Genomic DNA, 14036 nt, shown 5'->3' with positions numbered 1-14036 from the left:
GCAGCGGGAAAACTAATTGTGTGGTTCGTGTAAATAAAATTTACTGGGTTTCGCGTGCCGAAACAAAGGTACGATTACGAGGTGCGCCGTGGTGGGGGACTCCTGCTTAATTTTGGCCATCTGGGGTTCTTTAAACTGCGCCCACTGCACGGTACACGGGCGTTTTTTTTTTTTTTTTTTTTTTAATTTCGCCTCCGACGAAACACGGCCGCCGCGGCAGGGATTCGATCCCGTGCCCTCGGGGTTAGCATCGCAACGCCATAGCCACTATACACCACCACGGTGCGTCGGTTGAGTGTAAGTTCCGTATTGTCAGACAGCTTGAGCTTTCTTCACGTAGAGTTGGAGCGGACTTTGCTTCGTGCAAAAAAAAAAAAAAACCCTTTAGGATGGTATACACTACCATTAACTACGTCATTTGAATCGGAACGCTTCATTACCAGAAAATGCACACTATGCACGCTAACAGGTTCGCTACTTGTAGGTTGATCTCGCTATGAATATCATCCCTAAGACGAAGAGACTTGGATCGCATGCAACGCGAAGCGAGTGCAACGGCAGGCTCTTTCGCAACGTTTGTCTTAGTGCGCAGAAGCCAGCTTTGAAGGCGCTTTTGAAAGAGCTTTGTCAACACCACCGATATTCTGCAATTATTGTGGCACTGGTATGTAAGATATAGAGCTTACATACCAGTTATGAGACAATCTTTACCGCACGATCACGCAAATGCGCGTTTTCGTGTACCACGTGTGCCTGCGGGTCAGAGCGTCGTCTGCCCATTCTCGAACTTATTCAAGGGTTCACGCCCAACTCAGGTCACGTCCGTCCAGGTCAAGTCACGCCAGTTCAGACACCAGAACAAGATTCGTGTGAAACTGGGTATGCACTCGAATAAGACAATGGCTTCACAGAAAACGAAGTGATCAAACGGTGGTCAAAACAGGGAAGTCACAATAGAACAGGCTGATGGGCTTCTTGGTTCATACGTCCAGGTTTAACAAGCGCTCACCTTAGACGGGACAAAAATATTGACAGTCACTTTAGCATACGCCATAGAGGGTGAAGGCGAAAGCCTGCGCGCTCAAGAGACATTCATTAAATTACTTGACATTCTCATTCGAATACGTTGTTACTTCTTACTTCTTTTCTCCAATGAAAGGTCGTGGGTTCGAGTGCCTGAATTGACGTTACCTTAATTAACTGCGCCTTAACTAACTTCACTCTGATTAACACCAAAGGCCGAGGGTTCGACTCCTACCGAAGGTCGTGGGTTCGAGTGCCTGAATTAACTCTATCTTAATTCACTTTGTCTTTTTTTTCATGATGAGTGACGTTAGAGCCAGCTGTGGAAGACGACGACGACGACGAACGCGCGAGCAGTGGGACGAGCGCGCGTCTGCACGAGGCAAAGTCACATGACTTTTCTGTACCGCACGCCGCGTTTTCCAGACTATCGAGGGTATGAGCCACTCAGGGCCTTCGCCATCACAAAAATAAAGGAGGCACTTCCTTCATTTGTCCAGACTAATATGACCTCTTGTTAAGCCTGCAGGAATGCCTGAGATCGGACCTAACGTTTCGACACGGGGACTTGTCTTCGACGCGGCGAGGCACACTTGCCTGGCAGGACACTTGCAGCCTGTATAGGATGTCCTCGTTGAGCGCGAGGGAGGGCGACAGGCGCACCTCGATGCCGTGTAAGCTGGCGTTGTTTATCAAGCGCGCCATGCTGCGACCGAAGCGGTGCCAGCGCACGTGGTCCGGCAGCCGCTCCCACAGGGGTGCCAGCGGAAGCGAGGTCAGCAGCTGAGGCACCAGCGAACCGGGGCTGCCCAGCTTGCGGAAGGCCTCGAAATTCGCCGCGTCTGCGTCGTCGAAAAGAGTGGCACATTGGTCAGCGGAGATTAGCGTCCCAAAGCGACACTGCGGCTGTAAATAAGCTATAATGGAGGGGCTCCGGATTAATTTTAACCACCTGGACTTCTTTAACCTGCACCTAAATCTAAGCAGGCGTACAGTACGTGTCGCAGGCATCGAAACGCGGCCGACGCGATCGGGCATCGAGCTCGTGCTATGCAGAACAGCACCGCAGCCACTGAGTCACGTGTGAGCGGATGACTTTAAAGCAGCAGTGACGTCTGCGAAAATATTGTGTCTGCCTTTTTATTCAATTACATGGACGCTCCAGGCACATTTTTGCCATCGGCGTCACCATGGAGTTTCGTATGTTGTATGTGCAACTGAAACCATGCGAAGGGAGCCAACGATCGCGGCTCAATCTTGCGCGTGGAAGGGAGGAAAGCGGGAAGGAAGCGCGCCGTCTTCCGTCGCGCGCTCGGTTCCGGGGCGAGGGAGGGGGCGGCGTTTTACTGCGTATCCCATGGCTGCGCGTGTCATAACTTGAAGGCGATCTGCGTTGAGGGCAGTTTTTTGGCGCTTCGATGGCTCATACCTGCGTTTACGCCGCTAAGTTTACGTTGAAGCGATAGACAGCACGAAGGTCACTTAGCTCGCTGCTGCGCAGCAGAGACTAGGTGCGCCGACGACTCATACCTTTGTGCACGCTTCGTTCTCGCCACTGATTTAGTGTTGAAGCGTTGACGCGATAGACACCCAGAAAGTCATTTCGCTCTATGGTGTGCGGCAGAGTCTAGGTGCGCCGACGACTCGTACATTCGCATGCGCTGTGTTCTCGCCGCTCACTTCGCGTTTGAAGCGATAGACAGCACGAAGGCCACATCGCTCGCTGCTGCTGCCACGCTTCCTATCGCCAGCGTTTTGACAGCGAGTGTCAGCGGTCATCGAGTGTGATGTGTTCATGTTTGCCTGTGCGCGCTGACACCATGCTTGTTAATTTTGTAAGCGAATGTTTACAAGTTTATGTGGCCAATAAAACTACTATCCGTACTTTGTGCGCTGTCTATTACTTTGCTATCGCTATCGATGACTCGCCTTTCGGGCGAAACTGCGACTTCTGTCTTCTTTAGGTCTTTGTAGACTAGACAATACAGTGTAGATAACAATGTCATAATGAGTCAATTCTTCCAGAGCGCTACAAATATTTGATTGCATCACTTTTTAGTCGACCACTCCAAAACGCGTGCCAAGGGCAGTGGGGCTTCGAACTTGGCGAAAGGAGCATATTCACGTCACCGTAACCGGAGGTGATGGCTACGTGGTAGCGCAAACAATTTAAGCACGCGCCAGTCTGCCCGATGCAGTGGTTGGAGGCCGTACAACGACCGGGTCGCCTAAAGCTGACAAACTGGCCCTTTCAAGTGTTCGCTTATCTTAGACACGCAGGGGGATCCTTTCTCCCCCGTTATGCTGTCGAAAGCTGAATCTAATTTAACATCTGACTCTGCGTGCTTGACCTGTCCCTGACAAGAGTGACCGCGTGCGGCACAGCGAGATAACTTTAAGTGTTGGCAGCCCAGAACGTTCATTCAAGATGGTCACATCAAGCCAACAAAGAGTGAAACCAAGGAAAGCATAGGGGAGGTTATTCGGCACTTTTGATTGAAATGGAGAAATGCTAAGCTAAATGATAATGAAAGTAGACGAAAAAGAAACTTGCCGTCGGTTGGAACCGAACCCTTATTTCGTATACACTTCAATTAAAAAATACAAATAAGTTCTCCTTTGCGTTCCTTTGTTTCGTTATCCACTGGCTTCGTACAGCCTTGATTAACCAAAATCGGGCGCCTCGGTTTCCACTCTCCTCGCTCAATTCAAGACGGCTGGCATATATATTCATCGCCGTCGTCCCTGCGCGCGAGCGCGTAGTATGTACCGGCAGGCAGGAGCGTGTACTCGACGCCGTCGCTGAATATGTCCATGTCGCCCGTGTAGATGATGTGCGAGCAGATACCGGACAGCTCCGCCATGCCGGACAGTCGGGACACGCCGCACACCAAGGTCGGGGGAGCGACTGCGGGTCGCGAAATGCTTTTATTCCTCGTCGCAATTTTGCTGAAATCTGAGCGAGGTGGTTAACTCAAATCGTTAAACGCTTAAATATGAAACTGGAGAGCAATAAATGGTAAATATTGTACACTCATAGATATTGCGACTGGCAAATATTTTAGAAATAAATAGACTGGTAAATTATTGCTCGAACCGCGTTGCCATTGTATTGGCGCCAAATTATTCTCTTCTTTGTTATAATTGCGTGCCAATACTTCGGCGCAAGCGTGTAAGTGCGACGTCACGGACGTCAAATTAATATTTCTCGTGTATTCGCACCGTTTTGGCGGATAAACAAACCTGTCAAAAGTTGCTACGTGGAGTCTCTGGCTCCTTTAGAATGCAGTGTCGTTCTTCACCAAAAAAGCATTAACTAGGCCCGAATATAGGTTTCATACAAACCTTATGACGTCACGACGAGCTGATGCGGGGACTTGAAGGCGGCGTCACCATTGGTTTTTCGGTCGTGCGCTTTTTTCGGCTTACCAGACCTCCCACCGCAATGTGAGTGGACGTTTTTCGATTGTAGAAACCTAATTCAACGATATATACAGGTGGGCTTAATGATCCTCCGCAATGCCCTTTTAACAGCGCACAGAACAGGTGCTGGACGTGAACTTGCTTTAGCTCATATTAGAAGAACTGCGTGCCTTACACGATTACATTACTTGATTCTTTCAAGCAGGCAGTCATTCTTATTGTGAAGTCAGTGGATGTCCTTCGCCCGTCCTGGGCGGCTCAGGTTACGTCTACAGCCTTCCTGGCATTATTTTGTGTCGTTCGTAATGTTGTTGCTGTTATCCTTGCTGTTATAGCTGTTGTCGTCGTCGTCGTCGCCGCCATTGTTGTTGTTGTTGTTTATCCCAGCCCAGGTAAATTACATGCAAGCTTATGCTGAGTCACGCTACTGATCGTATTGCTCTGACGTTGAAGCGTATACTTACAGCTGTCAGCGTTGAGCCTCCCTGAAATCGAGAAAGAGTTTGTTGAGGAAAGAAACGACCTATCGATAATTATTACAAGAAATAAGAAAGCTCGGCGTACTTGGTAAGAGCCGAACTAGGTTAGTTGGAACGCCTTTTTTTTCTTTTGCCTTCCGTTTATTAAGTCGACATTCGCTAACCCGTCTTGGGGCCTAAGTCCGAATCATCTGGCATTTGAGAGATTACGTCTCGCAGTAGCAAGCACTTCCTTTTTCTGTATTGAAAGATTGGTAATGGATGTTATAGTTTGCTTACGGTGTCGGTATAGTTCGCTCTCGCTTATTAGAATTTTCGTAATTGGAATACATTTGGGAGCACGGAGAACACTTACCCTGTTGGTTGATTCGATGGAGGTGAACGACTAACTGGCCTGAAAAGAAAGGGGAGGCAATATGTTGTGATGGTAGTGTGAACACGGCGCTGCGTGAAAAAAAAAATAATGCAGCTCACTGCCATAACCTTGAAGGTTTTCGCTGGCGAGGAGGAGGAGGAGGAGGAAAAATATTTATTTAAAAAAAAATTGAAAGGACAAGCAGGTGTCTTTCTGCTTGTGCGGGGGGGCTTAGTCCTGGCAAGTGCTCGGCTGTCCGTCGCAGCGGCTTTCGCGGAGCTATAGTACAGCCAAAACAACAGGGCTTGTTCCACGAACATGCTTCACTAAGTACAACGGCTTTTGAATCCGGTCTGGGAGGTATGCGCACTGACGTCCTTCCGGCTTTCATTACGTTACGTAGTTAGTATATATACGGTGTTAATTTGTTATGTTACCCTCATTTGACTATCTACAGCCAAGTGTAGCAGTATACTGTGCTAGAAGCAGTAAACATGACAACATGGAGTCCGGGACGCGATTAGCTACGCTCCCTAAAAGAGACGTCATTGCAGCTGCCATTGCATTGTGCAGATAACTCGGTGAATCAGTACGCGCTATCTCGACCGATCTCCAACAGCATTGTCGAAGCTGCAAATATAACGGGGAAGGGGGGGGGGGGGGGGGTACCGGTGACGTCACGTGACCGATCGCTCCATCGCACGCCGTGTGGAGGTAAGCGCACTCACTCTTCTGCTTGAACAGGTGCCGCGTGGAGGCGGCCAGTCCGGTGAGCACGACGAGCGTGATGACGAACCCGCACAGGATGACCAGCACGTCGGCGACCGACGGTGCCGGAGGTCGTCCTCGACGGCGGGTACGCCGCCTGCGGCATTGGTCAGTTGTCGGTTGACCTGAGGGGACAGTGACCTGAGCGGACAGTGGCCCTCTCTATAAAGGAACACGTTGTCCGTGTCCTCCAATTATACGTGCTGTTTTTAAGCCGATGAACGGACTCATCCGCCTGGGCCTCAATCAGTGGTACTTTGCTAGCATTTAAGCATTGTTTCCCGTTTAAAAAAAAAAAGAATGGAACAGAATGGGAACACGCATGCAACGTGCGTAACTGCAAAGCTTTTTTTTCTTCTTTTTTCCACTCACCGTATCAGCGTAGCACTCAATTGGTTTGAACGAACCTCAGTTATTCGTAAACACGGGAACGATCGTGTCCGCATTTTACCTGAAACAGTACGTATGGCGCGGAAACAGCGTGCATGCGTCAACGAGCCATCCGTGTCCTAATCGGAAGAACTTGATTTTTTAGAGCGCAGCTCTTAGGGCGCCTGTTCCTGTGTCGATGTCCTGGGCCAACCGAGCGAACGAGCACAGCGAAGTATGGAAGTGTGGGCGCGGAGCACAGCGGGGGATGAAAGACGGCAATAGCGAAGAGAGCGCGAGAAGGAAAGCGAACGGGGAGTGGGCATCGGAACCATGAGGCGAGGTCAATGTAGTGTCCCCGACCGCGTTCGCGCCCTCTCCGTTTGTGCTTCGATGCCGCAGCGCTCGCTGTGCATGTTCGCGGCGTCTCTCTCTCTCTGTCTCTCTCTCTCTCTCTCTTTGCTATAGTAAGGTGCTATAATGTTGCGGTGAATGTTGTGGTGACTATCATGCTGCGGCGAATTATGTCTCTAATAGTTTACCTGTTTTTTGTAGGTGTTTCATGCAAGTTACGCTTGATGTTGAAAACTCGACCCCATAGCATACTTAGGTTGAAGTCGCTTCAACATTATGTTACTTGTTATTGCACTTTTGTTTATATGCGATCTGCATTCTCTTCGCGTGTAACTGTGCTGATGTACACCCGATGTCCCCATATAGGGGTGCGGAGAGGGGGTGTGCTGTGGCATCATCAAGCTGCCGAACCACAGGTTTAATCCGCCGCTCCTGTGCACGTCTGCCTGTAGAAATATAGAAAAGTAAATTGACTCATAATGCTTTTATTTCGCTGCTGTTCCTCGTCCACCCTTACTATACGGTCTACCTCTAAAGGGTGCGGTATACTCCCCGAAGGGCGCAATAGACGCCTCGAATGATGTAATAGACGCCTCAAATGGTGTAATATACGTCCCGAAGGGTGTAAAATTTTTCTACTGTTATTTAGATATGCGACTTCGACATGGCGGCCACCACAGACCTGTGCTTCACGCTGCCCTTGCCCTTTTCGTGTCCCACGGCTGCTTCATCGATCAACACGCGCTTGTGGTGGCCGTCGCCGGCGGCCTGGCCCGCCCTCTGGCGGTGGTGGTGGCGCCTGTAATGGCCGTGCTTCCTGGCGTGTGGCCTGCCGCCGACGGTGCTGATGCTGCTGCTGCTGGTGCTGCCGCCCGACGACGCGTAGCCCGGCGCTGGAGACGCGACCAAGGACGCGGACGCCGTTGCGGCCACGGCGGCAACTTCGACCTCAGCCGGCGACTCATCCACCGGAGGCGGAGAAGGCGACGCGGGTCCCGGGCTTGACTCGGCCGGGGACTCGACCGTCGGCGCTGCGGGGGACGACGGTGCCTCCGACGGCGAAGGCTGCTCCGACGCTGGGATCGACTCGGGTCTTTCGTCGGCTTGCAGGTCGTGCGCTGCGTTAGCCAGTCGAATTGCACAGTTGGAGCCAAACCCGCAAAGCCTTTCTCTTGGCAAGACACGTTCACCACTGGCCCTACATGCCACTTTCGCCGATAAAATTGTCGCGATGCACCAACAGCAGGAACTGCGAAAGCAGAACGGGTCGCTTTAATAAAGTAAACTGGAATGATTGAGGGTGGACCTCGTCTTCTCTTCCATAGCCGCGCGAGACCTTCGTCTATCTATGCATGCCGCATATATTGTGCGGCGATGTGTCCAATGTCTCGATTGGCTCGCACCTCCTCTCACGAATACCTTCTACAGAACTTTATTGCAAATATGGGCTCTGGGGCCGAATGTGCAAATCGTTTCGTTTGCTGTGGTAACGCTGTCGCAGCTAATAATACGTCCGGCATCATACCCGGCTGACATATGCGCCGAAATTACAGACAGTTCTAGCGTGCGAACTTTTCGTGGACATGCAGGCACATCCATTTGAATGCAGTCTACCAAATGGCGCCGCAGAATATATCGCGTTGATAAAGCGGGACGCTCTGCTATACCGCAGGCGCCTTACCCGACGTCATCGTCTGTCGCGGGTCGTAAGAGTTCAGAAATGCGAGAACGCTATGAACATGTCCTGCATGGTTTTCCCAGTGTAGTCGTAACGAACGACGCAACTGTGGCGCCGCCTATACTGTGTAGCGTAGCGCTCCTCTACAAGCTTCATACTAGGCCAAAAACAAGCTCCGGAGCTTGACGTAACGAAGACGAGGCAGCGCTGCCGTCTCATTTCGTCGGATACAACAAAAAGAAGAGGAAGGAAAAAGAAGAAGAAAACTATTGAATTTCTACTGGCGTGAATAGCAGACACGTCCAAGTTTACCAGAATCACTTCCAAAGTGTCAACTGTGTATTTTCTTTTGCTCGTACTATGCTTGTTTGCTTACAGAGTTGCAACTCGTTTAAATCGCGTTAGCGACAATTCGAACGTCATTGCGTTCGATGGCAGCAGTTAGGCCCCGCAGGTCGTCTCTCTGTTTCAGCCAGCGCGCACCTCCTATTACAACGGCCCAGAGGGGTGACGATTGGTGCAGATCAAATGCAAACGCAGCCCTCGTAATGTGCGTACCGCAACCTAAAAGGTCCTAAATAGGCACTCTGAAAAGTAAAGTAATCCATCGGTGGGGATTCGTACCGACGAACGGTGTAACGTCGGCTGCAGGTGTCTCATCGGGCTGCTGCTGCTGCTGCTGCTGCTGCTGCGGCTGTTGCGGCTGCTGCTGCGGCTGTTGCGGCTGCGGTTGCGGCTGCGGCTGCTGCGGCTGCTGCGGCTGTGGATGCAGGGTGTGCTTGACGGTTTCGCCCGTGTCTGGGCTCGTCTCCACGACCTCCGCCGAGTATCCCTGTCCGTCGTGGCGGAAGGGTCCTTCCCTCGCGCGGCGTAGCGCTTCCTCCCGTTCGGCCTCCGACACCACCGCCACCATGTGGCCAACTTCTGCGGCTTTCGCGAGAAGATAGCGAGCTCTATAGGCTGGGCGGTAACCTATATATATATATATATATATATATATATATATATATATATATATATATATATATATATATATATATATATATATATATATATACGTGGGTTAACGTCCGCGGTGCAATTGAATAGTACAGTCGCAGCATTGCTTCGTGGTTTTGCCCCAGTTTTGGTTTAGAGGTCGCAGTTGTGAACCCATCCCCCTAGCGGTAATGGTCGGGTGACGTAAGTTCCGCTACGACATGTGACCGTTACCGCTTGTCGTGGTTTTTAACTCGGGGTGTTTTCCTGGTCATTTGCTAAATTCATCACATCGTTGAAATTTCTTGCCGCTCGTCGCTGGGCGCCAGCACCATTTCCTTGCCGGTTGGTTTCACCGCCAGGCCGCGTCTGTGACACCACACTTTAGTTATAGGAGCACTGCAACATTTTTTTTTGCAATGGTAAGAAAACTTGCGCAATCTGTACACAATGCTCCCATATGAAAGTAAAAGTCAAAGGTTACTCCTCTGCAAGGAACAGAGATCGCACAATATCGTATTGCAGATTGCTTGCTCTCTCTCTCTCTCCTGCCGCTTTTGAGGTGTCACTCGCTTTTCCAGCCGTTCATAACGTCATAGCCCGTAGATGCCTACGATTGGTCAACTGTTCATGACCACGTGTTACCTGCCAGCACGCTCACACGCGTGCCTCCCACATTCTAGCAAACGGCATCGCACTTATTTCAGCTTGACGTGAGGCTTGAGGAAAAGGTTTTTGCAGGGCCCCTTGAATATAGTAAATGCGCTCGACGCTATGTTATATTTACGCCGAATACATGTTGATCAAGCAGGATTAATTTGCACTCTCCGGCAATCTTCTCTCCATACTTCGCTGCTATAGTGCAAACGCGTCGGCAGCTGCGTAATGCCGTATGAAAATATTTTGGCAGTTTCTTCTTTCTACTCCCTGCACAGTGGCGATTCTAAAACGTTCCGGTTGAACATTCCCCCTCAAGATGCCGCCACCATCGCCATTGTTCCCAACTACGTCATGAGTGAACCGGTATTGCATTAATGGTAAATCGCATAGTCAACTACGACGTGTACGAGATCTCCACACAATAGAGTTAGGGTACAGAGCCAATAGAGTTACTGCGACCGAAATAGTTTCCACGTACTACCCTTCATCTTAGGTTGTACGCTTCTCTATTAAATAACGGGGTATATAAGGAACTGTCACCATAACGGGGTGATCAGTGGTGACCGTGCCCCTAATAAGCTTCGGCCTCGTATGTAGCGGTGCAGTCGCTAAAATGGCAATCCAGGCATTCTCTGCGCCCTTCGTGAAAAGGATCGGTATCACCTAACGATTCCTTTCGCTAGATTCTTTTCCTTTGTTATCAGCCGTTCGGCGACCGGCCTATCCTGGCGATGACGTAGGTGGAACGCCGAGTGTAAAAAAAAAAGAAAATCCTGGCGAATATCTAAAATGTGGGGGTCGTGGCTTGTTTCTGGGGTCACAATGACTTCTATACGCATGCGCAGCCCGCAAAAGCGCAGCTTTCGACGTCTGGCTCCGTCAGTCAGAGGCAACCGTCGCTCGGGCGTGTCGATTTGGACACGCCACCTATGTGGGAACCGAATCGCTGCGTTCTCGCGGCCCATCGTCACCCGTTGTCTTGCCGGGGCCTATGCGGACGTCGCTCACCCATAGCCGCCGATTCCGGGGGCGTCGGGATGCCGTCCTGCTCCATGGCGTACGTCGTCACAAAACCGATCGAGCTCCGCAATGAAGCGGCACGGACGATGATGATGATGATGATGAATCCTCAAGAAATGGCACAAACCCACTGTGGGGGATAGGCCACGAATCGGGTGGTAATATGATTCAATAGATAAAATAAATTGGATAATAAATAACACAGGAAAAAAAAATAATCCAAGATGCACAATAAAATGTCAATACATGAAATAAAGTATTGATCAATACTGTAGTAAGCCTTGCGGTGATAAGAATGGTTAAAAAAAAAAAGGAAAAAAAAAGAAAGGTGGATGCACCTAAACTTGAGTAAGGTAAATTATGGATAATAATAGTAAAATTTAAAGTGTGAATTTGTGCCTTTACTTTTTGAATTTTCCAAACTAAAGTAAAGATCAATCAATTCTTGAAACTAAGAACTGTTAACAAGGCATTCTTTTTGTGCCACATAGAAAATCATAAATGGCTAGGCATACGTTCCTGTGGCTATAGCCCAATACTGTTGCTCCAAGAGAGAGAATAGTAGTGCTGTTTAAAGGCAATCCTAAATTATGAAGAGGGATTTCTAGACATAGTTTTCTTTGAACAGAAAATCGCCGACAAGATAATAAAAAATGATCTATAGATTCCGGTTCATTGCAGAGGTAGCATAGAGGTGATACCGCCAGACCACACCTGTGCAAGTAAAAGTTAAGTGTTGGAATACGGCAACGCAGCCTAGTAAAGGAAACTTCGAATTTACGGTTAGGACACCAATTCCGGTTCCAAGAATAATTTAGGTGCAAAAAATCTGTACATTTTGCCAATGACAGGGCTTTTTTGTCTTCGCTCAAAGAAAATTGTCTATATCTGGCTGCAGTGACGTGCGCCGTTGCCGGCAGCACAGAGAGCACAGGGCCTGTTAAAGCAACTCGGGCCAAGGAATCGGCTATTTCATTCATTTGAATGTCTCGGTGGCCTGGGACCCATACCATATGAACTAAACTTAAATGAGGCGGAGCTAATGAATAAAACGTGTTCAATGTTGTCGATTTTGTAGACGCAGTAAGTGCACTGCATACAGATAGAGAATCTGTGACGATAATCACTCTTGTAGCATCAACGGGTAATTTCCTCAAGGCAAGAACTATTGCTAGAAGTTCGGCATGAAAAATTGATGTGTAATCTGGTAGGCGAAGTGAAAAAGACCAATCGAGGGATGGTGAGTAGATACCCACGCCTGCCTTCTCTTCACACGAAGAAGCATCAGTCGCTATTACATTTATTTTGAAACGGGCCAAATATTCTTGTAAACGATCATTCAAATATGTTGTGGGCAGAAATTTTGCATTGTTAGGAAAAATGTCTGCAAATTCAATTTTGAGGGATCCTGTAGAGCTATGAAGCGGAATTATATCTCTAAGGCTTACTTTTAAAGGTGTTAATTGTGCTTGCACAAATACGACTTGTGGGGTATGCAACCGGGACCACGTGTTCACTAATAAATGCATATTGTCCTCGTCGTAGCGAAGATTCATAAGCTCTTAAGTAGGTTTGAACCGTAAGCATGCGGAATCGCGTGTGAAGAGTAGGTAGGCGCGCTTCCTGGTATAATACATTATTAGCCACAAATTTAGGAAGACCTAAACATAGTCGAAGAGCTTCTCTTTCTAACAGAATAAGGGGCCTTAACTTATATTTTGCACTTCCAGAGAATAAAACACAGCCAAATTCTAGAATCGGTCGTATATACATACGATAAATCATAATTAGTGTGTCACTTCGCATACCAGAACGTCGGTTACATATTCTACGTAGTAGACCTACGGCTCGTGTCCCCTTCGTTCCAATACTCTCTATGTGAGAACGCCAGTTAAGTTTTCCGTCATATATGATACCCAAGTATTTTATTGACTCTACCTGAGGAATGGTTCTTTGTTCGTATACTAATGATAACTGTAACGGCCCGGAAAACGGAAAAACAAGGACTGCACTTTTGTTTATGTTAAGTGATAGATGGAGATCATGGAGCCACATCTGTAGAGTACCGAGGTACGCTTGCAAAGACAGGTGAAGAGAATTTACGTCTCTAGCAGTCGCGAAAAATGCAATGTCATCTGCATAGACATACAGATTTACATCCTGGTGCAGCGGAACTGAACTCATCAAGAGGTTAAATAGCACAGGAGACAGAACAGCCCCCTGGGGCACCCCTCTTGTCTGATCGAACTGCCTTGAAGAAAAACCGTTTTGAGAACAATGAAATTTTCTGTTTCGTAGAAATTCGAAAATCCATGCCGTTATATATCTAGGAAAATTGTAGGACTGTAACCTGTCCAGCAGTAGAGAGTACTCAACGCTGTCATAAGCTTTTGCGATGTCAAGAGTCACTAAAGCACTAACTTCTTTTCTTTGTTGAGCAAGTTGGATGCGGCTTTCTAAATCTACATGCGCGCACCAAATGGACAGACCGGGCCGGAAACCTATTTGGCATGTGCTCAGTAACGAATTTTGGTATATATGATCCATCATACGATCATATAAAACTCTTTCAATGAGTTTTACCATATTTGACGTAAGAGAGATAGGCCTAATGTTCTCAAGATTGTAGCCGGCTCCTTGTTTTTTAAGCAACGGAATAATTTTGGCTGTCCTCCATTCTTGTGGAATCCACGAATTTTGTAGAGAATAATTTACCGTATTCAGAATGTCGTCAGGAGACATTTCAAACAATAATTTTAGCATGGCATTGGAAATGCCGTCAGGACCTGGAGCTGAGGCAGGCAGAGACCCAAGGACATTAGACAGTTCTGACATTGTGACTTCCACAAAGTCATCGGCGATGGAGGGCCTTAGTGGCCCATTCGGCAAACGTGATGTTAAGAGTTGAGCTAAGCCCTTTCCTATGAAT

The 14036-nt window shown here is 48.6% G+C and overlaps 1 protein-coding gene across 1 annotated transcript; it reads right to left on the bottom strand.

Moving 5' to 3' along the window:
* Nucleotides 1–1495: 1495 nt before the first annotated feature.
* On the bottom strand, nt 1496–9362 carry LOC126547842 (uncharacterized). The gene is made up of 7 exons (XM_055078045.1): nt 9151–9362; nt 7454–8041; nt 6009–6145; nt 5281–5319; nt 4911–4931; nt 3794–3931; nt 1496–1865 (listed from the first exon to the last, which is right to left on the bottom strand). The coding sequence occupies exons 1-7, from the start codon at nt 9360–9362 to the stop codon at nt 1525–1527; spliced, it is 1476 nt and encodes a 491-aa protein (XP_054934020.1). The 3' UTR covers nt 1496–1524.
* Between the last annotated feature and the right edge of the window lie 4674 nt (nt 9363–14036).

This window comes from Dermacentor andersoni, chromosome 3 (assembly GCF_023375885.2).
Source record: "Dermacentor andersoni chromosome 3, qqDerAnde1_hic_scaffold, whole genome shotgun sequence".
In the NCBI taxonomy this organism is placed as follows: Eukaryota; Metazoa; Arthropoda; class Arachnida; order Ixodida; family Ixodidae; genus Dermacentor; species Dermacentor andersoni.
Note: the sequence above shows the minus strand (reverse complement) of the source record. Positions and strands in the feature narration are given on the sequence as shown.